At 51.6% G+C, this 25,936-nt stretch overlaps 2 protein-coding genes across 4 annotated transcripts in view; one reads left to right on the plus strand and one right to left on the minus strand.

The window, feature by feature from the left end:
* Positions 1 to 25,936, minus strand: part of ELF4 (E74 like ETS transcription factor 4) — a 46,496-nt gene that overhangs the window by 13,317 nt on the left and 7,243 nt on the right. Inside the window, exon 1 of one of the 3 annotated variants that reach the window (XM_038588282.1) lies at positions 24,671 to 24,812. The exons of 1 other annotated variant lie outside the window; for it this stretch is intronic. The gene's annotated coding sequence lies outside the window, so the exon portion shown is untranslated. Of the gene's footprint in view, positions 1 to 24,371; positions 24,526 to 24,670; positions 24,813 to 25,936 lie in introns of those variants that run through there. One more of the 3 variants, XM_038588283.1, reaches the window with a different exon arrangement.
* Positions 9,036 to 9,508, plus strand: LOC100684832 (40S ribosomal protein S11-like). Its single transcript, XM_038588285.1, is given in 2 exon segments — positions 9,036 to 9,369; positions 9,372 to 9,508. Coding segments are annotated over 2 exon segments (471 nt in total).

Genomic DNA, 25,936 nt, shown 5'->3' on the forward strand with positions numbered 1-25,936 from the left:
GTGGCTTCCTGGAGGGCAGGGACAACTGTGCTGGTCATCAGTGAAACAGGAGCACCTCACACTGTGCTGCCTGTAGCAGACACTCAATTTATTTTTGCAGAACAAACACATGAATGAACAAACGAACGAACTAATGAATGATATTGGTTGGTCAGTACCGGTGAGGTGTATTTTCTGGGCAAGAAGTATTTCCACGTGGGGCGCCTGGGTGGCTCAGTCAGTTAAGTGTCTGACTTTTTTTTAAGATTTTATTTATTTATTCATGAGAGAGAGAGAGAGAGAGAGGCAGAGACAGGCAGAGGGAGAAGCAGGGTTCCCCGTGGGGAACTTGATGCAGGACTCAATCCCTGGACCCTGAGATCATGACCTGAGCCAAAGGCAGAAGCTCAAACACTGAGCCACCCAGATGCCCTAAGTGTCTGACTCTTGATGTCCGCTCAGGTCACTATCTCAAGGCTGTGGGCTGTGAGATAGAGCTCTGTGAGTCTGGCTCTGTGGGGAGTCTGCTTGAGAGTCTCTCTCTCTCTCTCTCTCTCTGCCTCTCCTCCCTCCCCCTCCCTAAAAAAATATATCCATGTATACATTGGTTGTGGGGTGGGTGTTGTGTACTCAGGTTTATGAGAGAGAGAGAGAGAAATGTGTGCTCTGTGCATGTTAGTTACATCTGTGTATTTTTGCACTGTAATTTACAATGGGAGCTCTCACTGTGGGTGTGCAAGCACACCACAGATGTACTTGTGTGCAGGGTGTGCTGGTGTGTCCCCAGTGTGGGGATGTGTGCCTGAGGGCCTCTGTGTGTCAGAGGGCTGCCCTGGTTGGACCAGCAGCGCCACAAGCTTGCTTGTGGGTTCCTCCTCCAGGCCTGCCTTCTCCAGAATAAGAATGAAGAGCCTGGGCTAATGCTGGCTCCAGCAGGCTGTGGCAAACAGGGCTGGAATGGGCTGCCACCGCTAGCACCCCCCTCCACCCCAGCTACCGAAAATTCAAAGTCCTATGCTTCCTGGGAAGAAAATGCCAGCCGCAGTATATGGAGGTGGTGGGAGAAGGAAGGCAGCCCCACAGAATATTGGATGGAATCCTTGGCCATTGATGTAGAGAGGTTTGAAATAAAGGAAGAGACTAATCCAATTGCATTCTTTAAGTGTCTAAATGTCTAAGTATCTAAATTCAGGACTTGGTTGGTGCAGGTTCTGCTGACCCAGGGTTGGGGGGCATTGTGAGGCTGCTGCACTCAGCACCCAAGGCTGATCCTGGTTGTCTGGAGCTCCAGCCTACAGCTAGGAAGGTGAAGGGGTTGTGGGGGGAGGAAGTAGCCGTCCTACTTTTCGGCCAAGGCTAAGAAAACTCCCATCCCAGCCCCACCACGGAACCTTCCAGTCCAGAAAGTTTCTCCCCTCCCCCCTCAGATGTTTGAGGATTTGAAAGTGAGAGGTGGGGAGAGGCTCATTTGCATGTTCACTCACTCTCCCCAGCAGAGGAGTGAACCACCCCCTCCCCAGTCCCTCAAAATAACCTCCCTCTCCCAGGAACCTGAAACCAAAAAAACCACCACCCCAGAAGGCCCGCCCTGCTGGAGGCCAGAGAGGCCCACACCAGGGGCACTCCTCCCTGCTGTCCTTACAGACACTGAGACACGATGGGGAGTGGGGCACTAGGTGGGTACACACAGATACTTGGCTAGACGCGCTTGGGAAGCTCCCCACCCGCCCCATCATTGTACAGATCACAGCTGGCTCCAGGCAGAGCCTGCTCCCAGGGTGGCAAGAGCTCTACTCCCTTCACTCCCCTGGAGGCCACTGTAGGATCCCTTGCTCCCAGGGCCTGTCCTACTTGCACAGAAAGCAAAGCGTCTGGAGAGCATATGGCCCCGGACACCATGTGTGAGCGAATGAGTGCCACAGGAGGGAGCAAGCAAGCGAGGGCGCCTGCATCCCCAGCCTGTGAATGCACACCTTTGGCTCACTGTGGTTCTGAGTGCATTTCAAAACCAAAAGCGCTAAATAGAAGTGGTTTGGGCTGCTCCTGCGTCATCACAGCTGGGCCCCCTTCAGACGTACAGACCCTTTCTGAGGTTGTCACTGGAGCGAGTCAAGCGGTGTCCAGCGCCCACCCCTGCGGGCCTCCTCTGTATACAGGAAGCAGCCCCTATGTGAAAGCCACATCCACAGGCTCTGTGGAGCTACTTTAAATCTACAGCTGTTCAGCTGAGCCAATGGCTCTCACAAAATTGCTGGTAACACCCGTGGCATTTTCACGCACGCCAGGAAACATGGGAGCCAGATGGTCAGCCAGGCCACAAAGCAGAGTTCTCCTTCTCCGGTTCCTCATCCTCTCAGAGCCAGCCTTCACTCCCGAAATACCCAGGACTCCATGAAACCTTTCTGGAATTCTCTGGAAAGGAAGTGACAATTTCCTTCATGCCATTTCCCACTCTCTCAACGCCCCTCCCCCACAACCACAAACAAAATGGAAACTACCCCAGGAACAGCTGTACCCTCCACTTAAAAACAGCCCCTCCTCTGGCTAATAGTCATCCAGAAGCAAATTTGCATGCGGCACCACGTGACCAGTGGTGTGTATTTAAGAACCAGAGGGCCAGAGTCAGGGGTCCAGTCTGTAGTCATGGTCTGAGCAGAAGTAATCCGTCCATGGGACTCCCCCACAGCCTTGACTCCCATCAGCAAGCAGAGCCCTCCTCCTTGAGCAAATGTCCAACAAAGGGGCCCCAGCCACAACTATTTGGTCAGCTCCTTCTCCTCTATCCCTTTCTTTTCACCACCCCCTCCATTTGAGAGAAATCAGGAAGAGGGAGGAAAAAAATAAAGGTTTTGCAAGCTCTGTTGGTTGGGGTTTCTCTTTGCTTATTTACAAGAAACCCAGTTTCCTTCCTTGGCCCTGGGTCACTGCCTGCTTCCAGTGTAGAGTTTGCCACAACTCCAATGGCGAGGGAGGTCCAGAGCTCATCTCCAATTGCCCTTTCTTTGCCTTTTCATAGTTCTAGCCTAGCCTCTACCTTCCCAGGCCCTGAGCTCTCCCAGTGGAGGGACCATTAGGGCCGCAGGAGGTGACGGGTCTCCCCTTTCTCCAGGAGTCTCATAAGCTCACCCCACGGTGTGCGCTGCCCCGTCCCAGGGAGGAGGAATGATGTATCCCAAGCAGATGTGAGACCCTGGAAAAGTCGGCCATCTTTCTGGGTTGTGGTTTCTGTCACCCTTACTGTGGGGGAGGGCTGAGGGTAAGCCAGCTTTAGCAGATGCTCACTGGGGAGTCTCGGGTGAATGAAGATGGTGGTGGGAAAGCACTTTGGAAATTAAAAATCAGTCATCCATAAGATGAGTTTCAGGTGACCTCCCGGAGAGCAAAGGGGGCTTGGCCCCCCCACCCCGTGAAGCCCCCGGAAGTCCCCTGTTGGCTCCAGAACATAGACAGGGCAGGGCTGGAGGCTTCCAGTTGTTGACTTTGAAGGGGCTGGCTCCTCGAGGGGGTTGGGGGCCCCCCCGCGGGGAGAGGCAGGCTGCTTTGGTCAAAGAGGTGTTCCCAGTCTGCTGTCCTCACCACCTTCACCCCGCCCCAGCCCTTGGGGTTGTGGTTATGTGGCAAGAAGAGCTCTACAGAAGCCCCAGTACGGGAGGAGGGTCAGGGGGGGAAGGGTTACTGACAAAGCGAACCTATTTCTCCAGGCGTCCTGACTCCCAGGGGCCTTGTCTGAGAAAGCCAAAAGAGCACCCCCTGGAGGTGCCTGCGGCCTCCACATCTTTATCTCTACCGCTCCAGGGACCCACCAAGGGGTCACTAGGCTCTTCTGGGAAGTGAAGGACAAGCCAATTGCAAGGAGAACACATTACAGGAAAGAAAGCAAAACCTAGTCCAGAGCAGCTACCGAAACCCAGTACTGTGGGCTGCCAGTACAGTCTAGGAGGGGACCCCAGAAGTCCCTGCAGACCATAAGGGCATGAGCCTCCCAGTGAGAAGATCTAGCCTTGCCTTGAGGTTTGGCTAGGTCACCTTTTGCCTCTGTGAAATGGGGACATCCTTCCTAGCTCACAGGGTTGTCGTGCAAGGCCAGTGAGTTAATGTAGGTGAAAACCCTTTGTTATGTCCCAAACATGTTTTTTCAATTTCCTAATCTGATTTGTGTCGTTTTGGCTACAGTCACTCATCAAATATTCAGTATATCTTTACCTAGACAGACGGGAAGACAGCGACATGGAGATGATGGGGTGAGCCGAAGGTGAGGGAGGACATAACCGACAACCACAAACCTCATGGAACAGAGAGGAAACCAGCCTGGCTATGGGGAAGACAGACTTGCTGGGAGGTCTGGGAAATCAGAGGGATAAGTGCATAGGCCCAAGATCCACCAGTTGGTGGAACTTGAACTTAACATAGACAGCTACTGAGAGTTCCTGGAGATTCTTGAGCAAGGGAGCGGCCTAAGGCAAGCAGTTCTTTAGGCAGATCCGTTCAGTCTGAGTGTAGGGGTGGAGTAGATGGAAGGAGACCTGGTGATGAGGCAGCTGGAACCCAGGAGGTGAAGCCCAGAGCCACCCTGAGGAAATAAAATGACAGAGTGTAGGGCAATACAGTAGTGATAGGGCCCCCAAGATGTGGAGCTTGTTCTTATTGTAAACAATGTTAAAAAATAAGAAGTGATTGGGGCAGGAAAGATGGCAAGAAGATAAACTCACCTTGGACATTCTGAAGTTGGGATTATCTTGAAAAACCCAGGTGAAAAAAGAGGACCTGGAGAGTCATTTTGCTACACACACACCCACCCACACACACACACTTACGCGCACGCAGATGCACACACCCCATAGGCAGGAAGGATCTCTACAGGCCTTCAGTGGCCAAAGGAGCAGGCCTGGCCCCGTGAGGCTGGGAACCCAGATACAATACTGTGGTAGAAAGTAGCATGTGATGAATGAAAGGTGGCCTCAAATGGCACACACCTCACCCCTGCCCCCAGGAAGGCCTGCTTGCTTCCATTGGTGGGGGGAGGGGGATAATAGAAACATTGACCAGAGACTTAATTAAATTCATTAGTTGGTTTTTTAGAAGCTGGGGTAATCTGTGACTCGGCACCAACAGGATATTAAGTCAGATAACTTTGATTGAAGGGACAGTGTTCTTTGTCAAGGCCCGTGCCAGCCCGTGTCCTAGAAACTGATGCGGAGGCTCCTTGCTCAGCTCTGGGACTCCTTCAGATGGCAGGGGCTGGGCTGGGTTCTCTGCTTGCTCGGGTGCCCCTTCCAAATGCCCAGTACCCTACCCCACCCACCTACCCTTGGGACCCGGCTGCTTCCCAGGCCAGCAAAAGCAAAGGGTAGTCCAATGTTGCTTGCACAGAGGGGAGGGTGGAAGCAGAGGTAGAAAGACAGCCTATTAGGATACAGGCAGACAGGGAGGGCAGCTTCAGCTCTGATGTCACCATGAACTCTTGGGGTTCCTCCTCCCCCACTCCACCCCCACTGCTCAAAGCCTCTTCCTGACTCAGAGTTCCAGGGTATCAAAGTTAAAAGGGACCTGAAAGATCATGGCATCTACCCATCCTATCATCCAACTGCAGACACCAAACCCCTGAGGGAGGATAAATGACTTGTCCAAGGTCACACAACCAGTCGCTATGACTCCCAGGTGATCTTTCTTCTTCCCCTCCTCATTGTCTCTCGGCATCCTCAATAAAGCCAACCCTTTCCTCTGGTGAGAACAGACAGCAGCCAAAGACCCAGGGCTGGCAATAGCAATGAGGCTGCACTGTGCAGAACACATTTAACTTTTGCAGCAACTCCCCCACCTCCATGCCTTTGCTCACACCATGCCTTAGGCCTGCTGTGCCCTTCCTCAAATTTCTGCAGCTCCAATTCCCACCCAGTATGCAAGATCTGAAGCAAATATAGCCCCCTTTTCACAGCCTTACCTGCTTCCTCCCCACCAAGTATATTCTCCCCCTGCCCTCCCAACACTTTAAACATCTTAGACTAAAGTACTGATTGGCAAACTACGACCTGTTATGCCAAATCTAGCCCACCGTCTGTTTGGGATGGCCCATCAGCTAAGAATGGCTTTGACATTTTTTAACGATTAGGAAAGAAATAAACAGATGAATAATATTTCATGCCACATGAGAATTATTCGAAGTTCAAATTTCAGTGTCCATAAATAAAGTTTTATTGGGATGCAGCATGCTCATCCTTTACATATTGTCTGTGGCTGCTTTTGCATTATAAGTTGAGTTGTTGTGACAGAGTTCGTAGGGGCCATAAAGCCTAAAATATTTACTATCCATTGGCAGGAAAAGTGTACTGGCTCCTGGACTAAAGGCTTCACCACCACCACCCCCCAGGGTGAATAGATTGATTAAGTTCATTTCTGAGAAGAATGTCACAGAGCCCTCAGAGGCGCCAGGAAGGAGGTGTAGAACACCAAATACAAACTCGGCAGATTTTCATCAGAAAGAAAATCCTGGCCTCTGCTCAGCCCACGGTGTGACCTTGAGCAAGTTGCTTCTGCTTCGTGGGCCTCAGTTTCCTCCACTGCCCAGTGAGGGGTTTTGGGCTGGATGGTCTAAGTCCCTTCCTAGACCTACAGAGTCAGCCATCTGTTGCATGTCCAACTCACGCAGTTTTGAGCATAGTCCTGATCATCTTCTCTCTGAATAAGAGCTTACAGAAGGTTCCCCTGCCCAATTGTGGTTTTCCGCTACCACTGCGTGTGCGTGTGCGTGTGTGTGGGGGGGGATTCACCCCATACCCACCTGCCCCACCCCACCTTTCCCTTCTATCTGACCTGTCTGCCCTTCTCTGTGAAGTCCTCTCCCGTCAAAATGGAGATGGCTTCCTCTGGGAGCCCCCCACCCCTCCGATCGGGTGGGCCAGGAGCATCCATTTTTGGTGGGGGCGGAGCCAGGGGAAGAAGGGTGTGTGGCTCTCCCCAGCCTCCCCAGCCCACGGCAGACAGGCAGTCAAGCAAGAGAGAAGGCCAGCTCTCACTGCACCCCTGCTCTGCCAGAGGAAACAGCCCCTCTCTGCCACTTCCTGTCCCAGGGGTTTCAGTAGTTTCCCCTCCAGGGCCTGCAGGCCCTCCTGCCCCGCCCCTGCCCCACACAGGTCAGAGAGTGCAGAGAGGGGAGGAGGGGCCCTGCGGGGGATGGGGGGAGGATCCCTAGCAGGAAGGCCTAGGAGACAGCTGTCTATACAAGGGGACGCCCCAGCAGTTCCATTGCCTGCCCGCCCGCTTGGGCCGGGCGTGGGGACCGGGAGGGTGTCTGGGCAAACCCTCTCCTGCTAGTGGTTGAGAAGTGGGTTTATCACCTTGCCTAGCTGTCGTCTTGAGGGAGCGGGCACAGAATGAGCCTGGCCTTTCAGGATTGGTTGCAAGACTGGACTCTGTGCTCAGGTCAATGTCCACCTGGGCTGAGGACCAGCCCTCAGTGGCTTAGGATGTAGGGGTGGGCTGAAGCAAGAGCCCAGGGAAAGCAGGCTAACAACAATGGTTAACTGGGAGGGGCAGGTGACAGTGAAATCGATGCCACTTCACAGTTTTGCATACTTTTGTTCCCAGTACCAATGGCCAGAGACAACAATGGAGAACAAAGTATTATAGTACATGTGGGTCAAGGGTAGCGGCATTTTCTGGGTGATGGAACAGGAAGCGATCACATTCCATAGCTGCTACTGATTTGGTGTGGTGACTTCCACTTGTAAATACCTCCCAGTTGCCCTTGCAAGGTGGAGCTCTTAGCACTGGGGCTATGTGCCCGTGAGGGATCTGCAGGCATGCAACCAGATCTGCCAGGCCTTCCCTTGGCAATGGGTCAGAGGAGCAGTAGAAGCCCGAGGCCCTGGCCCTCTGCCTAGCTGCCAGTCCTCCTGAGAACAGGTTACAAGTACATGATAATGGTTCTAAAAGCCTTGATGCTGGGGACAGGGGCCCAGTAGTAGATAGACACAATCTCTTTGGTCCCCCTGTGGTAATATTGTTCCTTGAGCTCCAAGCAGCAGTAAGAGAAGTTAAAGGGACCCCCTAGACATAATGGTACTGAGTGAGCCAACAAAAATGGATGGGAAGATGGTCTTGATACCTCTCTCAGTTCTGAGAAGTCATCCTCTTGTGACTTAGCTCTGCCCAGCCAGTCCTCCTGTCAAGAGAACAGAGTCTCTCTTTTCCCTGTCCTCTCTCCCTACATGACCCCCGACCAGGGCAAACAGGACCCAGTGCCCCAGTGATAGGGCGCCACATAAGCCTGCGTCTCCACCCTTGCATTTTGGAGTATATACTGTTTCACAGCTGGTATGGGGGATGCCAAGGAAGCCTTGGAGACAACATCTGGATGTGCATCTGGGCTTTTGCCAGCCCCTCCTTACATCTGCAGTGCAAACCCAGAGCCAGGGTTTGGTTACAAGCCCGACTCAAAGCTGGTGGCACGTGTTTGGAAAGAGCATCTAGACTGGGTGGAGGGGGTGGAAGCACTTGAGATCAGTGCCAGCTTGGGGCAAGTGCTTGCAGGGTTGGCACTGATCTGAGCTGGTGCTGGGCCTGGGATGGCGGGTGTGGCCACTGTGGCCTTGCCATGGGCCTGCTGGGGGAAGAACAGAGGGGTTTGGGTATTGTTTAAATGTGGGTAAGATTTTCTTGTGTGCCCTCTGATATCACTTCAAGTTGTCCCCTCTGCATCTGGGGAAAGGGGCCAAATGGCAAAAATTACAGGGTGACTGGGTGAAGCACAGGGAAGGTGGCAGGGATTTACATTTATTGGGGATGAGCTGTGGAGCTCGTGTGGTGCCAAGCACTTCACCGAGACTATCTTCTTTAATTCTACAAAATCCTTACAAAGTAGCTAGTCAGTGGCAGAGCTGGGGTTTGAACTGCGGTTTATTTCCAACTGCTTTGCCCTCTGAACTTCATTTTTAGTGAAATCTCTATTGATAATTATCCCATTTCAATAGTTCCATTTTAAAAACAGCAGAAGTGAGGCTACGAAAGGATTAGGTAACATGACCAAAGTCACACTGCCCGGCAAGGTGGCGGGGAAGATGGTGGCCATTGGGACACAGTGCACCTACCGAAGGCAGCTGACGGTCTTTCAAGATAAGAGGGTCCTTCTTGGAGAAACTGGCAAGAGGACACTCCCGCGATATTACAAAATCATCACTCTGGGCTTCAAGACACACAGCGAGGCCACTGAGGGCACTTCTACTGGCAGGAAATGCCCCTTTACTAGCAATGTCTCCATGGGAGGGCGGATTCTGTCTGGCATGATGACGGAGATGAAGATGCAGAGGACCAGTGTCCTCCACCAAGACTGCTCCCATTACATCCGAAAGTACAACCGCTTCAAGAGATGCCATAAGAACATGTCTGTACACCTGTCCCCTGTTTCAGGGACCTCTAGATTAGTGACATGGTCACAGTGGGTGAGTGCCAGCCCTTGAGCAAGACTGTGCTCTTCTACGTGCTTAAGGCCAGCAATGCTGCCAGCACCAAAAAACAACTCCAGAATTTCTGAGACTCGGCAGCTGCCCATATCTCCAAACAAACCTAAATTATTTTCCTAGTCCAAAAAAAAAAAAAGAAAGAAAGAAAGAGAAAGAAAGAAAACGAAAAAAAGAAAGAAAGAAGGAAAGAAAGAAAGAAAGAAAGAAAGAAAGAAAGAAAGAAAGAAAGAAAGAAAGAAAGAAAAAGAAAATGAATGGAGGCAGAACTCAAACACAGGCTGTGTGCCCTTTATCTCAAAGTCTGTGCCTTTCCCACTGTCCCATGCTGATGACCATTTGCTCAGATCCCTAGGCCAGGACTTGCTCACAACACACAACTTTGAAGGCCCAGAACCTCTGTGATGCCCCCTCAACAAAAGCTTCCCAACCTCAACCAAAGTTCCATCTAATAAGTGAATCCTAACTTTCTGGGCCAAGTCTTCACCAAAATGGTGACAAGTTGAGCCCCTGTGGCCAGCTATAGGGGAAGGGTAAGTGGAGTAGGAGGCTTTCAGCTCTGATGATGAAGGACGCTGACTCTATTCCTGTACCTCAAGGGGCCTACTGTTTCCAGAGAATTCCTGGATCCAGACCTGGAGTGGCCATGTCATGGCCCTGCCCCATAAATATACACTTGCTCTCAGCTTACACATAAGTCTAGGTTCTTATCTCGGGGTGTTGATTAACATGTTTATTCAAATATTTATGGAAAGTCAGCCCTGAGCACCTCATAGATGGCAAGCAGGCCCATGGTCAGGGACTTATCACCAGGCCCACCCTATTCTTCTCAAGGTAGGTTCTCTTTCTATCTAAGTTCCCGGTAAACTGGGCTACCCCATCTGCGTAATCAATATTGCTGGGGTTTTCTCCCCAGAATACATCTATAGCAAATATCTCTCCATAACTGAGGCCCAGGGGTTGGCAGAAAATGGAGAGTGATTGCTATTGGGTAGAGAGTCTCCTTATGGGGTGATGACAATATTCTATAATGGATTGTGGTGATGGAAGTAAAATTCTGTGAATATACTGAAGCCATTGAATTGTATACTTAGATTATATAATTGAATTATATGGCAATGAACTAAATCTAATTAAACTGTTATTTATTATTTTTTTATTTTGAAAGAGAGAGCTGGGGGTGGGGAAGGGCAGAGGAAAGAGAAAGAATCTTAAGCAGGCTCCATGCCCAGCACAGAGCCCAATGTGGGGCTTGAACTCACAACCCTGAGATCATGATCTGAGCCAAAATCAAGAGTCAGAGGCTTAACCCACTGAGCCACCCAGGTGCCCCTAATTAAAATGTTATTTAGAACCAGCAAACAAATGATGAGGCCCAGAGAGAGGCAGCAACTCACTCAAGGCCATGTGCAAGTTGACAGAGCAGTTCAGGCCAGACTCCAGACTTCTGATTTCTGATTTTGAGGATCTTTCCTTCTGTCAGCCTCCCCACAACCCTAAGCAAGGATAAATGCTGAGGTTCAGCGAGTGTGCAAAGCAGGCCGGCTGCAGGCATGAGGGCTGGTAGCTGGGCCTCAAGCAACAGGGTAGGCAGTGGAAAATGCTGTAGACCAGGGGCTTTAATTTAGGTCTGCCACGGGCATCATCAAGTCTCTGCCCCTCTCTGGATCCCCGTGTGCCCATCTTTAAAGTAAAGCAAATGAATCTGATGCTTCCTTGTGAAAGGCTCTGCGAGCTCTGACCCTCAGAGGTTCTAATTATAAAGTACTACAAGATGCAACAGAATGGCGTGTCAAATATGTGCTTCTTCTCCAAGGGCTGCAGGAGGTCCTGGACACAATTAGGTGTTCCAATTGATGCGCCTCACTGATAGTGATGACCGGGACTTTTCTGTGAGAGTGTGAGAGTCAGATTCTCTCAGACAATTCCACTGCTGGGTTTCTCCGTGGTGGCAGGGGGTGTGGTGGTGGTGGGGAGCTTGGTTCTGATTCCCCGACCCCCCCCCCAGCAGCGTTAGGTGGTAGAAAAACCCATAATAGAGACCCACTGATCATGTCCTCTGGAGATGTGGGGAGCAGGGTTCTTGGCTTAGTGCCCCAGCAGCCCCACCTCGTGCTGAGCTCACCTCCTTGGTAGAGGGAGTGATTGCTGAGGGCCACAGCTCTAGCCCCTGCTGGACAGGATATTTCCACATCAAGCCCCACTTCCTGCCACTAGGCCTGGGCTCCGGTTCCCCCCTTCTCCTGCCATCTGGTGGCCTGCCCTCTGCCCCCTCCCCTTGCTGGGTGTTTACAGGCCATCTTATCAGCCTGGGGAATCTGGGCCTCGCCCAGCCAGGCTGCCCCGCCCCACCCAGCCCAGACAGCCTGCCCAGGGCCCTACCTGCTGTGGTTTCATCACTAGAGGCACTCGTGTCTGGAACCCCCTTGCACCTCTAGCAGTCAGGGGGTGTGGATGAAGGCTTACTGTCTGCCAGAGTGAAACCTGAATATTCACGGCACTTAATCCACTTTGCCCAAGCTGGAGGAGGGCATGCAGTCTTTGTATGTTGTCATTATCTCTATCTGCAGGCTATGAGAACAGGAATGAGGTGCTTGGGTCACTGAGGATTACTTTGGCCTGGAAGCCTTGCCGGCTCTTCTATTCTCAGCCACCAAAAGATGAGCAGGGGCGATGCTAGGCTCTGAGAACATACAGGCAGGTTTTCTTTTTTCTATCTGAGAGTACTGTAAACACTCCATGCTAAAGGTGGGACAGAATGAGGGGCCACAGGCTGAGCGTGGTGGAGGACGGAAGGCTAGGGGAATCTGTGGGCACAGCCTCAGCCAATCCATACCCACTTCGGAGTCTCAGGAGCCCCCAGTCTCCATCCCATCCTAGGATCCACTCACCCACCAAAGGCTGGGATAAGGCCAGAGCTAACCACTGAGCAAGTCCAATGATTTTCTCCGGGGAACATAAGAGCTTAGATTTTTCCAACAAAAAAGTTTGAACCAAGGAGGGGGACTGGGATAAGGACAGCAGGCAAATGAACACGTTGCAGGTGACGGACATGTCTTTCAGCACTTTGGGCAAAGATACTGAAAGTGTAAGTTCTGACCTGTCCATAAGCAGGTCTCAGAGGGACAGGGCCTGCTTGCTAAAAGCTGACCAAGTGACACAGCAGGAGTCAAAGCCGCACTCCAAACCCAGGGCATCTTTCAGGAGCTTCCATGTTGTTTGCTGATAAATCAATTAAAATATATTTAGACAATAGGCTGTGCAACATTCACACTTATAATAAAACGCCATACTGGGGGATCCCTGGGTGGCGCAGCGGTTTGGCTCCTGCCTTTGGCCCAGGGCGCGATCCTGGAGACCCGGGATCGAGTCCCACGTCGGGCTCCCAGTGCATGGAGCCTGCTTCTCCCTCTGCCTATGTCTCTGCCTCTCTCTCTCTCTCACTGTGTGCCTATCACAAATAAATAAAATAAAATAAATTAAAAAAAATAATAAAACGCCATACTTCAAAGAAATGTCTGAGACTGTGTCCTTCTAGGCCTCTAGGAGATAATTCAATAGTTTGAGGACACTTAGGTGGGAAAGTTTGGAAAAACTCTGCTAAGGCAATTTTGTCATTAATGGGCCCTATAACCACAGGCAAGCCAAGTCACATGGCTCTCCCAGCCTTGGGCCTCCTGCCCTCCTCTCCACTATAGACTTCATGCTCCTGAGCTCTTCTGACTGACCCAAGTAGCAGTTGGGACTCCATAGGCCACCATCCCCTCTCCCCAGGAATGACTTTCCCACCACTCTGAAAAAGCACAAACCATTTGGTGTTAATATGTTTATGGGTGATATTAGGTTAATGTGTCATGTCACCTCCCTCCTTGACACATTTTCATTGAAAAAGGCCATCTGGAGCTACCTTGCCTTAGCCTAAAGAATGACTCTGGGGCAAGAGTAGGGCAGGCCAGTAGGCAGGCGAGCCAGGTGGGTATTTTTCAGTGGTTCTGCCTCCCCTCACACCATTAGCTATGGAGTGATATGGCCTTCACCACCCACTCCCCATGCCTGAGGTCCCTGTTAGGAAGCTGCATGGAGCAGATGTGAAAGGCTTCGAAAAGCTAACAACCAGACCTGATGCAGCAGAAGGCCCACTCAACTGGGTGTGAGGAAGATGAACTTCCAGTCCTGACCCTGCCTCTGCTTAGCTCCTTCCTCAGCCTTTGAGCTGGCACCAACTCCTACCCCAGGGCACACATTGAGATCTATGGCTGTGGCCTTACCAGCTGTACTCGGCAGAGATTTACAGTCCAAACTCATCTGCTTGGTTTCCAAAGGTCCTTCACAGTCTGACCCCACCCTACCTACTCAGCCTTGTTTCCCATGATTTCTCAACTCAAGCCTGGGCTTGAAGCCCAGTGGTCTCCTCATGGTCCCCTGAGGGAACATTCCAGGCTCATTCACGGAGTTTCTCAGGCCTGCCATGCCCTTGCTGCTCTGTTTTGGTTAATCAAATAATGCCCATCCAGCAAGGTCCCAACCAAGTTCCCCAAAACCACAGAGCTGGTTGCACCCTGATAAGTAGAGTGCACACCTATGGAGCACCCTTTTCTAAACACTCATAACCCAAATTCGACCAAATGATCTCTTAATGCCACACAGGCTTGAATTGCTCTTTATTTCATGTATGTATCTTGTTTCCCCAACAGGCAGGCAGATCCACGGGACCAAGGCCTAGCTCTTCTTCTCCTGATTCTAGCACAGACAGGTCTCGGCATTCATGAATTAAGTTCACATAAAGTATCTGTCCAAGTGAGATCTCTAGAATAGGGACCCCAGGTACTGACAGATCTGAGAGCTACAATCTAAGAGCAAGGATAGGGATAAAGTTGGGGGACAAAGGTCCCCAGCCACAAACATTACTTATCCTCGCTTGCTCCCTGTCTCTGTTTGAGGAAACACATACCAGCTAGTGTCATTTATTCCAAGCTGCATTGAGAAGGTGGTTGATGATCAATAAAGTCATCTCTCTTTGTACAAAACCACAGCATTTCCACCGTGGGAATATTAGGTGCTGATTTGATCACTGAACTCTCCGGAAAGATTTCATGATTCTGGATCAGGTCTAAGACTTAAAATGATTCAGAAGAACAGGGTTGGGTGCCTGGGTGGCTCAGTTGGTTAGGAGTTCTGACTTTTGATTTTAGCTAGGGTCATGATCAAGCTCTGTGACCAACCACATGCTCAGTGGGGAGTCTGCTTGGGATTCTCATTCCCTCTACAACCTGCTCTGCTTGCATGCTCTCTTTCTGGAAAAAAAAATCTTTAAAGAAAAAAGAATGGAGTGTCAGGGTAATTATACAAAGATAAGCTTTTTAAAAAAGAGGCCTTATGTCATCTAGACAGAAAAGGTTGGAAAGGGATATGATTGACGTCTATAAAATGACCAATAGAGCAGATAATCATGGACCCAGTCACCAAACATGGTTTATAAATGAAGGGCAAATAATAAATGGTCCTATTTTGCAAGTACATAAGTCTGTAGGGACGCGTGGGTGGCTCAGTGGTTGAGCATCTGCTTTTGGCTTGGGTCATGATCCCGGGGTCCTGGGATCAAGTCCTGTGTTAGGCTCCCTGAAGGGAGCCGGCTTCTCCCTCTGCCTGTGTCTCTCATGAATAAAACAAATAAAATATTTTTTTAAATACGTAAGTCTGTAAACTTATGGAACTTTTTAGCTGAAGAACATCAATGAAAAGATTAACCATCTTCTAAAACGACAATTACGTCAGGGTCACCCATGATTATAAAATAAGATCACAAAAGCACAGCCAAGCATATGTTATAACAATTACTGTAAATAGGATAAATTTGAGTATTAAAAGAAAATGATATTGACAATTTCATTCTAAAATTCATATGGAATTGTGAAAGAATTAAAATAGGCAAAAACAACTTTGAAAAAGAACAAAGTTGGAGGGCTAGCACCACCTGATTTCAAAAGTGATTATAAAGTCACAGTAATCAAAAAAATTGGCATTGGCGGAAAGATAAACAGACTGATCAGCAGAACAGAATATAGACGGGCACCTGGGTGGCTCAGTCTGTCAAGTGTCTGCTTTCTACTCAGGTCACGATCCCAGAGTCCTGGGATTAGAGCCTGCTTCTCCCTCTCCCTTTGCTCCTCCACCCCCCACTCCTGCTCTCTCTCTCTCTCTCTCTCTCTCTCTCTCTCTCTCTCTCAAGTGAATAAGTAAATAAAATCTTAAAAAACCAAAAGAACAGGGGCACCTGGGTGGCTCAGTCAGTTAAGCATTTGCTTTCAATTCAGGTCATGATCCCAGAGTGCTAGGATGGAGCCCCATGTCAGGTTCCCTGCTCAGCAGGAGAGTCTGCTTCTCCTTCTGCCCCTGCTCCTGTGCTCTCTCTCTTGCTCACTCTCTCTCGCAAATAAATAAATAAAATCTTTAAAAAAGAACAGAATATAGAGTCCAGAAATAAGCCCACATTTATAAGGACAACTCCAGTAGCCTAACAATAGCTTTTCCAACAAATGGTACTGGAATAATTGGATATCCATATGTAAAAACAAAAAAAAATGAATGTGAATTCATACCTCTTGATATATAGAAGAATTAAAATGGATCAAGGACCAAAATGTAAAGCCTAAAACTATAAAAATTATAAAAGAAAACCTAAGATAAGGAAGGTAGTAGTGACCTAGGGCTAGGAAAGAGTTCTTAGAGATCTCACCAAAAGCATGATCCATAAAAGTAAAAATTGATTAGTTGGACTTCAATGATATTAACACCTTCTGCTCTGGGGCGCCTGGGTGGCTCAGTGGTTGACCATCTGCCTTCAGCTCAGGTTGTGATCCTAGGGTCCTGGGACTGAGTCCTGCATCAGGCTCCTCAGGAGGAACCTGCTTTTCCCTCTGCCTATGTCTCTGCCTCTCTCTGTGTGTCTCTCATGAATAAATAAATAAAATCTTTAAAATAAATTAAAAAATAAAACCTCTGCTCTTCAAAAGATACTATGAAGAGAATGAAAAGGCAAGCCACAGACTCAGAGAAAACCTTTACCAAGCACGTATCATCTGATAAAGGTCTTGTATCCAGAATATATAAAGAATTCTCAAAACTCAACAAGAAAAACAAATCAATTTTATTTTATTTTACTTATTTACTTTTAAATATTATATTTATTGGGATCCCTGGGTGGCTCAGCGGTTTAGCATCTGCCTTCAGCCCAGGGTGTGATCCTGGAGACCAGGGATGGAATCCCACATCGGGCTCCCTGAGTGGAGCCTGCTTCTCCCTCTGCCTGTGTCTCTGCCTCTCTCTCTCTGTGTCTCTCATGAATAAATAAATATAATCAATCATGAGAGACACAGAGAGAGAGAGGCAGAGACACAGGCAGAGGGAGAAGCAGGTTCCTCCTGAGGAGCCTGATGCAGGACTCAGTCCCAGGACCCTAGGATCACAACCTGAGCGGAAGGCAGAGACATAGGCAGAGGGAGAAGCAGACTCCATGCGGGGAGCCCGATGTGGGACCTGATGCCAGGACCCCTGGGATCACAAAGGCAGATGCTCAACTACTGAGCCATCCAGGCACCCCTAAACAAATCAATATTAAAATGGGCAAAAGATTTAAACAGATATCTCACCAAAGACTATATATTGGTGACAAGTAAGTACATAATTAGGGAAGTACAAACTAAAACCACAATGAGATACCACTGCACACCCATTAGGAGAGCTCAAATTAAAAAGACTCACCAAGTGCTGGTGATGACGTGGAGCAACTGGAAGGCACACACACGACTGGTGAGAACGTCAAATAGTACAACCACTTTGGAAAAACAGTTTGACAGTTTCTTAAAAAGCTGAACCTACAACCCTTGTATGATTCAGCCATTCCATTCCCAGGTATTTAACCAAGAGAAAAGGACATCTAAGAGCTCTGGAAAGATTTGTACTCGGATATTCATAACAGCTTTGTTTGTAATGGCCAAACATGGGGAGAGAAAGCCACCAAATGTCCATCCACTATGAATAAACAACGTATGGCATCTCCATACAATGGAATGCTACTTAGCAATAAAAAGGAATGAAATATGGATGTATGTAACAACATGGACAGATCTTAAACACGCCAAATGAAAGAAGCCATACAAAAAGAGAGTACATGGTATATGACTCCATTATAGAAGAACCTAGAAAATGCAAACTATTACAATGAGTAGTAAATAAGCCCTAGAACTCTAATAAACAGTATAGTGAATATAGATAAAAATATATCATCATCAAACTTGCTAAGGGACTAGAGTCTCTTAATCCCACACAGTCTTGCATTGCTCTTTAATCATGAAAAAGAAAAGATAATTAAGGGAACCCTGGGTGGCGCAGCGGTTTGGCGCCTGCCTTTGGCCCAGGGCGCGATCCTGGAGACCCGGGATCGAATCCCACATCAGGTTCCCGGTGCATGGAGCCTGCTTCTCCCTCTGCCTGTGTCTCTGCCTCTCTCTCTCTCTCTCTCTCTCTCTCTCTCTCTGTGACTATCATAAATAAATTAAAAAAAAAAAAAGAAAGGATAATTAGGTATGGTGATAGAGGTGCTAATTATCATTACAATGGCAACCATATTACAATATGCAAATAGCCCACTATGAGGCTAAGTGCACGTGTATTACTACAGCTCTAAAACTGGGTTTAGATTCTTCAGAGCAGGGGGCTGGGCCTGCTGTGGTGGTTTGTTGTTGTTGTTGTTGTTGTTGTTGTTGTTTTGGATCAGCGTGGCACCAAGAAAGTGGTCACTGAATGTAATGAGATAGGGGTTTTCTGTGCATGGATTCTCACAGAATCAGCAGAGCTGAACCAGCCTCTTTTATCCTCTGGGGGCATTATGGGAAAAAAGGCAGATTATCTCCTAAATCTATGTCTAAGTACCTCCTTGCTATCAGGTCATCGGGACTTTGGGGAGGTTAAGACTAATTGCCCACTCTCCCATCCCCCCAAGGCCTAGTAGTTCTAACCTGAGGTACGGAGACCAAGGGACTGAGTGAAGTGGCTCCCAGGTGGTCCATGGGTGATCCATTTTATCCTGGGCAAACACAAAATCCATCTGATAGCAGATGGAACCTCCAAGGAATCTTCTGGGAGGCTTCTGGAGTGGGGATGGTGCCCAGGCCCTGGGAGCTCTACTAAGCAAACGCAGTACCCCAGCTCCAACCCGAGACCTCTGGGCACTGGCCCAGAATGGATGCATCATCTAATTCTAGTGAAAGGAGGGAGAAAGTGAGGAGTGGTTGGTCAGTTGGCTCCCAGAATTCAACACCCAGCAGGGTAATAACAACAGACTATGGTTGTTAAATTCTTGCCAGCGGTGCAACAGGAGGCCTTCTCTCAAAGGAACTAACTTCTCCCTATTCCTGCAGCAGGTGATACTCAAGATGAGAGTGGCCAAGAGATAAAGATGGCAATGTTAATAAAGACATTAAGGACTTGATTTTTGGGGACGCCTGGGTGGCTCAGCGGTTGGGCATCTGCCTTCGGCTCAGGTGGCTCAGGTCGTGATCCTGGGATCCAGGATTGAGTCCCGCATTGGGCTCCCTGCGAGGAGCCTGCTTCTTCCTCTGCCTATGTCTCTGCCTCTCTCTCTCAGTCTGTGTCTCTCATGAATAAATAAATAAATAAATAAATAAATAAATAAATAAATAATAAATCTTTTAAAATACTTTTTTTTTAAAAAAAGAACTTGAGGGATCCCTGGGTGGCGCAGCGGTTTGGCGCCTGCCTTTGGCCCAGGGCGCGATCCTGGAGACCCGGGATCGAATCCCACATCGGGCTCCCAGTGCATGGAGCCTGCTTCTCCCTCTGCCTGTGTCTCTGCCTCTCTCTCTCTCACTGTGTGCCTATCATAAATAAATTAAAAAAAAAAAAAAATTAAAAAAAAAAAAAAAAAAAAAAAAAAAGAACTTGATTTTTGGTCTTCACAGCACCACTGCCTGCCACTCAAAAAAACTATTACACACACACACACACACACACACACACACACACACACATCCCCTCCTACTCCTGTGTGACAGCAGACTTTAACAAAGGGTTAGCGGAAAGAGATGGACAGTCTCCCTCACAGTTTGGAGAATGAATATGGCAGGCCCTGCCAAATGATCCCTGGAGTTAGCAAAGCCAAGGGTGTGCGAAGGGAAGTGACAGCAGCAACAGCCACAGGAATAATAACAGCTAACACCTGGGGGGCAGTAGCTATGTGCCAGGCACCGTGCTGAGCGCTGACCCTGCACTATCTCATTTAATCCTTATCGTGACCCTGGAGGGTGGGCACTTAGACCCAGGGTGCTTAAGAGACCAGCCCACTCTCACACAGTCACTAAGCGTAGGTCTGGAATATTAATATAGAGAGACTGTGCTCTTCCCCACTTCTAGACAACGCACTTCTCTGGAAGATATTAGGTTAGACTGGAAGAGGAAAGGAAGCTTCAGGAAGGGCAGCTGGCCTAAGAAGCAGGAAGTACCAGTTTTGGGACAATAAAATGGTCCTCCAAGAAGGTGGGAATCTAAGGCATAGCTTGCTCAACCCGGGTAAGCTGCTTAACCTTTCTTCTCGTTGGTTTGAGAAATGTTCCAGCACTTTGCCTTGCAGACCCTCTTGCGTGAAACACCTTTCCCTGAACCTCCTTCTCCGATGGAAGGCTGAAGTCTCTGCTAAAAAGCTCACCTTAGGACATGATTCCCCAGCCAAGAAGCCAGGGCACTCTCTGGTGTGTCCCAGTGGTGTTGCAATGTGCTGGGGAGGGGGCAGGGAAAGAGGGCAGTGGGAGAGGAAAAGTGATGTGGGGGAGGGGAGGATATGTGTGTGTCTGAGTGTTTTGCTCCAGTTAAACCCAGAAAGAGCCAAGTTCCCCTGTACAGTCAGCCATGGGAGACACAAAAGCAGCAGAAGAAATGTATAGCTATCCCTTGCCCTTGCCAGGGTGGTCTTGGTAGAAACATGTGGGACTCTCTAGACTCTTGGGTTCCCAGCTGGCTGAGAAAATGAAAATCTCTGTCCTCCACCTAAGCCTCCTGGCTTCCAGAGAAATCCCAACACCCTAGGGAATGGTGGGACCTGGCCAGCTCATGCCTGCTGCAAACACCACTGGTGTGTCAGTTTTCCTGTCCCTTTGGTGCCTTCTACCTCTCTTCCTCTCTCTCCACCCACCTTTCCCAGGGTCCGTGTGTGTGTGTGTGTGTGTGTGTGTGTGTGTGTGTGTGTGTGTTGTGGGGGGCAGCTCGAAATCAAATCCCCTCAGCTTGGGTGGCAGGGAAGCCTGCCTACCCTTTGTGTCTTATCAATACCCGCCAGGCTCCCCCGGCTCCCCGTCTGGGGTCTGGGCCGGCCACTTTCTATCTCCTGGAGTGGAGATCGGGGGTCTGCCCTGAGCCACCCACGCTCGCTGACATGGTCTTTTATGTGACACGCATTTGCCAAACAATTATCCAGCCTTCGAAGGTCAGTCTGTGGCCAGGGAAGACAGAGAAAGGCCTCTTTTCTCCCTTTTTGGCCCAGCCAAATCTCCCCCGCGCCCCACCCCCAAGGTCTAGCTTGCCTAGGCCCTCACAAAGCCTTCCCTCCCTCCTCCAGATGCCGACCTCAGAGCCCTGGCCGCCTCTGGCCCCTGCTTGGAGGAGCACAATTAGCACCTGACCAGCCACTGACCTGGCTGCCCGTCCTCGCCTCTGATTGTTTCAGCATCTTAGTCATCTTTCCCCAGCACCTCCTTGGCTCAGCCCCTCCACCAGGCCTAGCACAGGTTGGGCACACAGTAGGTGTTAATAAATGGCTGTTGAATTGAAACTCAACAGCGCCTGTGAGGTCAGAACCCTCATGAGCACCCCGACCAGCAGTTCCTTGGCAACCAGCACTGGGGCGGGAGCTATAGGGCATTACTGGCGCAGCCACTATTACCGGCCATCCGTGGCTCAGCGGCCAGAGGTTTGCAGGCAGGTTGGTGTTGATGAGAAAAGCCCCTGACCTCTAGGAAAGTGCCCATGGGATTCTGGGTACTTCGGATGAGTTTTCTTCCTCCCCTGCAGAACTAGTTTTCAGTCTGAAAACCACAAAGGGAATAAATCGGCAGTGAAGCCAGAAACCTCTTTGCAGTTTAGAAATCCTGGAGAGATAACCAAGCCCAGGCTAGGGTCAGGCCCAAGCTTGAGGAGAGAAGGCTGCCTGAAGCCCTTCCCAGCTCAGCAGAGGACCTCCGGGAGGTGGTGGGGGTATGGCAGAGGGCTAGAGGGGTGTTTGGGGATGGCGCTAAGTAAATGTGCATCCTGCCCTGGAACCCAACAAATCATGCCACCTGCAGCCCATGAAGAAAGCAGGTCTCCATCTCCCCATCATTCATCCAATTCCCAAAGCAGTTCAGAGGGTACAACCAGACCAAGACCCAGCCAGGGTCCCCAGGCAAGGAGACCTAGGATGCCTGGTTCCCCACACTAGCTCAAGTATTCCAGCCTGGCTTTGAATTATGGTTATTTATATATGACCTTGCCACTGTCCCTGGCTCCCTCCCACGCCCTGCACCCCAACTCTGGCCTACAGCAGAAGCTATACACAATCCTGGAAGGCATGTGGAGTCTTCTTCACCACCATATTTCCTCATTGCCACTTCACCCATGCCTGCCACGGGGACTGGCTCTCCACAAATGTTTGCTGAGTGGAATCTGAGTTTTAGACACTGTATTAGATAATACTATAGTGCTGGTCCCTGCTCACTATGTGCCATACACTGTTCTAATAAGCAGCTTATGTTTCTCGATATATTTGATCTTTGCAGCAATCTTATGAGGTAGGGCTCATCTGACAGATGGGTAAACCAAGGCATACAATAGACTGAGGTCACATTGCTAGTAAATAACAAAACTGGTTTTTAGACCCAGATAGTCTGGCTCTAGGCATGGAAGTTGGGGCTGGGGGTGAGGAGTGGCAAGGCCCAAGGCCAAGCTGAGGAGCCAGGATTTCCCTGGGCAAGCAATCCCCTCAGCCTGTGCCTGGCTGGGCCTCTTCAGAGACAAAAGCCCTGAATTTTGCAGACTATGGGCATTTTGGATAGTCTATCAATCAGGCGTATGAATGACAGACCACAGCACCTTCATTTTTAGATCCCAACATGGGACAGAGAAGACAGAAGCCACCGTGCTACCACTTAGCATTTGGCAGGGGGAGAGTGGATTGTAGGCCCCCACCTTGTCCTGGGGTGGGCGCCAGCTCCTGAGCAACCACGAGCAAACAGTGGAGCAGTGGGAGGAATGCCAGACATAGTTGCAAACAAGCCACTCCTTCGGCTCACAGTTAGAGGCTGGGTGAGGGTGGCAACGTGGAGCCTGCTCAACACCCCCCGAAAAAACATCCTGGAGTTTGAACAGAACCCAGCTCCAGAAACTACCACATGCAAGGCAGCCTCTTCCCCACATCGGTCAGGATAACCAGTCCTCCAAGATAGTGAAGCCTTTCACTTAACTCAAGACAGCACCCCCACTAGGCTCTGGGTCCACTGAATCAATGGTTGAGAAAGCGCCTTCTAACCGGTAAAACCCTGTGTAACCAACTACAAGGAGGGATTTGCATTCTTACTGGGCATACGTGTTCCCTGGCCATTTTTGGTGCCAAAGTGTCCTGTCTCCCCCAAGGGGAGAGTCAGATCTGTTCCCTTCACCCCTCTCCAACCTGGCACTCTGGCCAGGGGTCAGCCTGCAGGGGGTGAGTCCCCGATGGGCGTGCCCACCAGCTGTTGGGGCCAAGCAGTGGTGGCTCAGGCCCTGAGGTGGTGACCTCACTTCCGCTCCTACCTCCCCACCTCCCTTGCACTCCTCCCATTTGAGGCCCCACCAGGCCAAAATCGAGAAGTCCAAGGTTAACTGTTCCTCCCCACTTTAAGAGCTAATTAAAATGATTAGCCACAATGAACTGTCAAACATTAACCATAAGAAGCTGCAGGACCAGACAGGCCTCAATCTCAGGCACAGGGATGAGGGGCAGGAATCAAACTGCCATCAAATCCCAAGGCTGGGGTGTGTGTGGTGGGGTGGGGAGCAGCCAGGGAGAACCTGGCTCAGTTTTGAGGTACCAAGGGGTCAGGAGGTGACTCTGGTGAGGAGGTCTATTTCCCTACACACAGTCCAGAGGAAAGCACAGCAGAGTTAGGGCGCGGTGGAGGCACCAGAAATTCATAAAGCAGACACCGCCCGGGCAGTTCCCCAAAGCAAGGCGCTGCCGGCAAGGCACCCCGCGCTGTGTGGCCGCTCAATCCCCTTGCCTGCAGCAGAGGAGGGAACCGAGAGGCGGGAGAAACCGGGAGAGCGGGAACGCGGGAGCGGGAAGGCTGGCGTCTTGCTCACACGGAAACTCTGGCCCCTGCCAAGAGGTCTCTATTTTGGCAATCCAATTATTCAAGTCATAGGGGAGTGTGTGTGTGTGTGTGTGTGTGTGTGTGTGTGTGTGTGTCCGTCCGCGCGCGCGCGTGTTTTACACTAGTGAGTGTGTGTTTTACCAAGGCGCCTGGCCCCAGAGGCGCTGGGGGCCGCCCGATCAATCTGGCAGCCCTGCCGCTTCGCGGTCTGACCTCCCGCCCTCGAGCACCGAGCGCTGAGGGGGCCTTCTGTCACCATCGGCCCCGCCACGGAACCCCCGGGGCCCGGGGCGCGGGAAAATCGGCCCCCCACCCCCGACTTGGGAATTCGATTCCGTTTCTAACCCTGGCTCAGAAGCCCGGGTTCCCCAACACACACGCGGTGGGGCGAGGCAAGGGCGGGACTCAACACGCCGCGGCTCTCCCACCATTCCCTGGGCCCCCAAGCCCTACACTCCGGGGCCCCAGCGTCCCCGATCCCGCCTTCAGGCAAACTTTTCGAGGTCCCCGAAAGCTCGAAGAACCGGCGCCATCGACGTACCTGAGGCCGGGTGGGCTCGGTTGCAGGGCTGGGGTCAGTCGCTCCAGTCCCCTCCCCGCTCCAGGGGCCCAGCCGAGGGTCCCCAGCGGCCCCCACCCTGCCCCCAGCCCGCCTACTCCCCTCGGAAGCAGGGCCGGGCCAGTGGCGCCGGGACCTCGGCGCCGGCGAAAGGAGAAGTGGAAGTTGAGCGCGGCGCCCGGTCGGTCCCCGCAGCCGCCGGGGCCACCGTCCCCCTCCCTCCTTCCCTCCCTCTTTCCTCCCTGCCCGCCTGCCCCCGCGGCCCTGCGCCCGTGACTCACCTCGGCGCCGGGGCAGGCTGGTCCGGGCGGGCGAGGCGCAGGGCTCTCCCACACGTCGCGCCGCCAATGGCAAGTTGGAGGGCGAGATGCAAATACCAGGTGAGACGGCGGCGCCCCTGATAAAACGACTCCGGGGGGCGGGGTGGAGTGCGGGGGGGGCCGGGTGGCCGCCGGGGAGGGCCACGCCGAGGGAGGGGGCGGCGGGGGCGCCCGGGGAGGGGGCGCGAGCCAGCGGAGACCTGCACTGAGACACCCGAGCGAAAGGGGAAATTGCACTAGAGACACACACGTCCCCGCAGGCGGCGGCTAGGGCGGGCGCGAAGGAGGCAGGGCGGGAGGGAGGGAAGAGCCGGAGGGAGGGACCGACGGGAGGGACCGCGGGCGGGCGGGCGGGGTGGGTGAGGGAGCGAGGGAGGGACGAGGCGTCTTGGTGGAAACAGCGCCCCTCCACCCCCGGCCCGCCGCGGTCGCCAGCACGGCAGGGGGAGCCGTGCCAGGGGCCCGCGCGGCCTCTCCTTCCCCTCACGGCTCGCTCGCCCCCGGGGACCGCGAGAGCAGGGACCCTGCAGAGCCCACGTCGCGCGCCCCTTTCTTGGCCCGCGCCCGTCATTCCCCGGCACGCGGCGGGGTCGGGGCTCCTGGCGCCCTGTCGGGGCCCTTCCCGCCGGGAAGCCCCCACACAATGCCTCGGAGAGAAATCTCTTCTCCGGGGACCCTGGATGGCTATGTCCAGCCCCCTCGGCCTCCACACGCCGCTGGCTTGACGCCTTTGGCCCACACCCTTGCACTCCAGAGTATTGAGCGCCTGCTGTGTGCGGACCTGGCGGGAGGGCGGGCGGAGCGCGTGGTGAGGCCAGGAAATGCCCAGAGGATACAATTCGGGAGCTATATGCCAAACACTGCAGAATCCTGGGCCAAATGCATCATCCTCGCTTGGAATGACTGGAGGGCTTGGAGGACTTCTTAGGGAAGTGGAGCCTAGGGCTCCTGGTGGGGGAGACCCGGCAGACAGGAATCAGGGTGGGGAGGCTGGGGCGGGGGGCGGGGGGGTGCGAGACTGCCACAGCAGGTGCAAAGGCAGCCAGATTGGGGTCCTGGGAAAAAGCTCATGCCCCCTTCTCTCCAAAGACAAGCTGCCCTGCTTGAGGCATCCCAGTCTCCCATCCTGTCTCCCCCTTTCCCTCTCTTCTGGCCTGCCTGGAATCCATACAAACCCCCACATCCCAACCTGGTCCCACATTGAGGAGGCTCTAGGAGGAAGATGGC

This window comes from Canis lupus, chromosome X (assembly GCF_011100685.1).
Source record: "Canis lupus familiaris isolate Mischka breed German Shepherd chromosome X, alternate assembly UU_Cfam_GSD_1.0, whole genome shotgun sequence".
NCBI classification, from domain to species: Eukaryota; Metazoa; Chordata; class Mammalia; order Carnivora; family Canidae; genus Canis; species Canis lupus.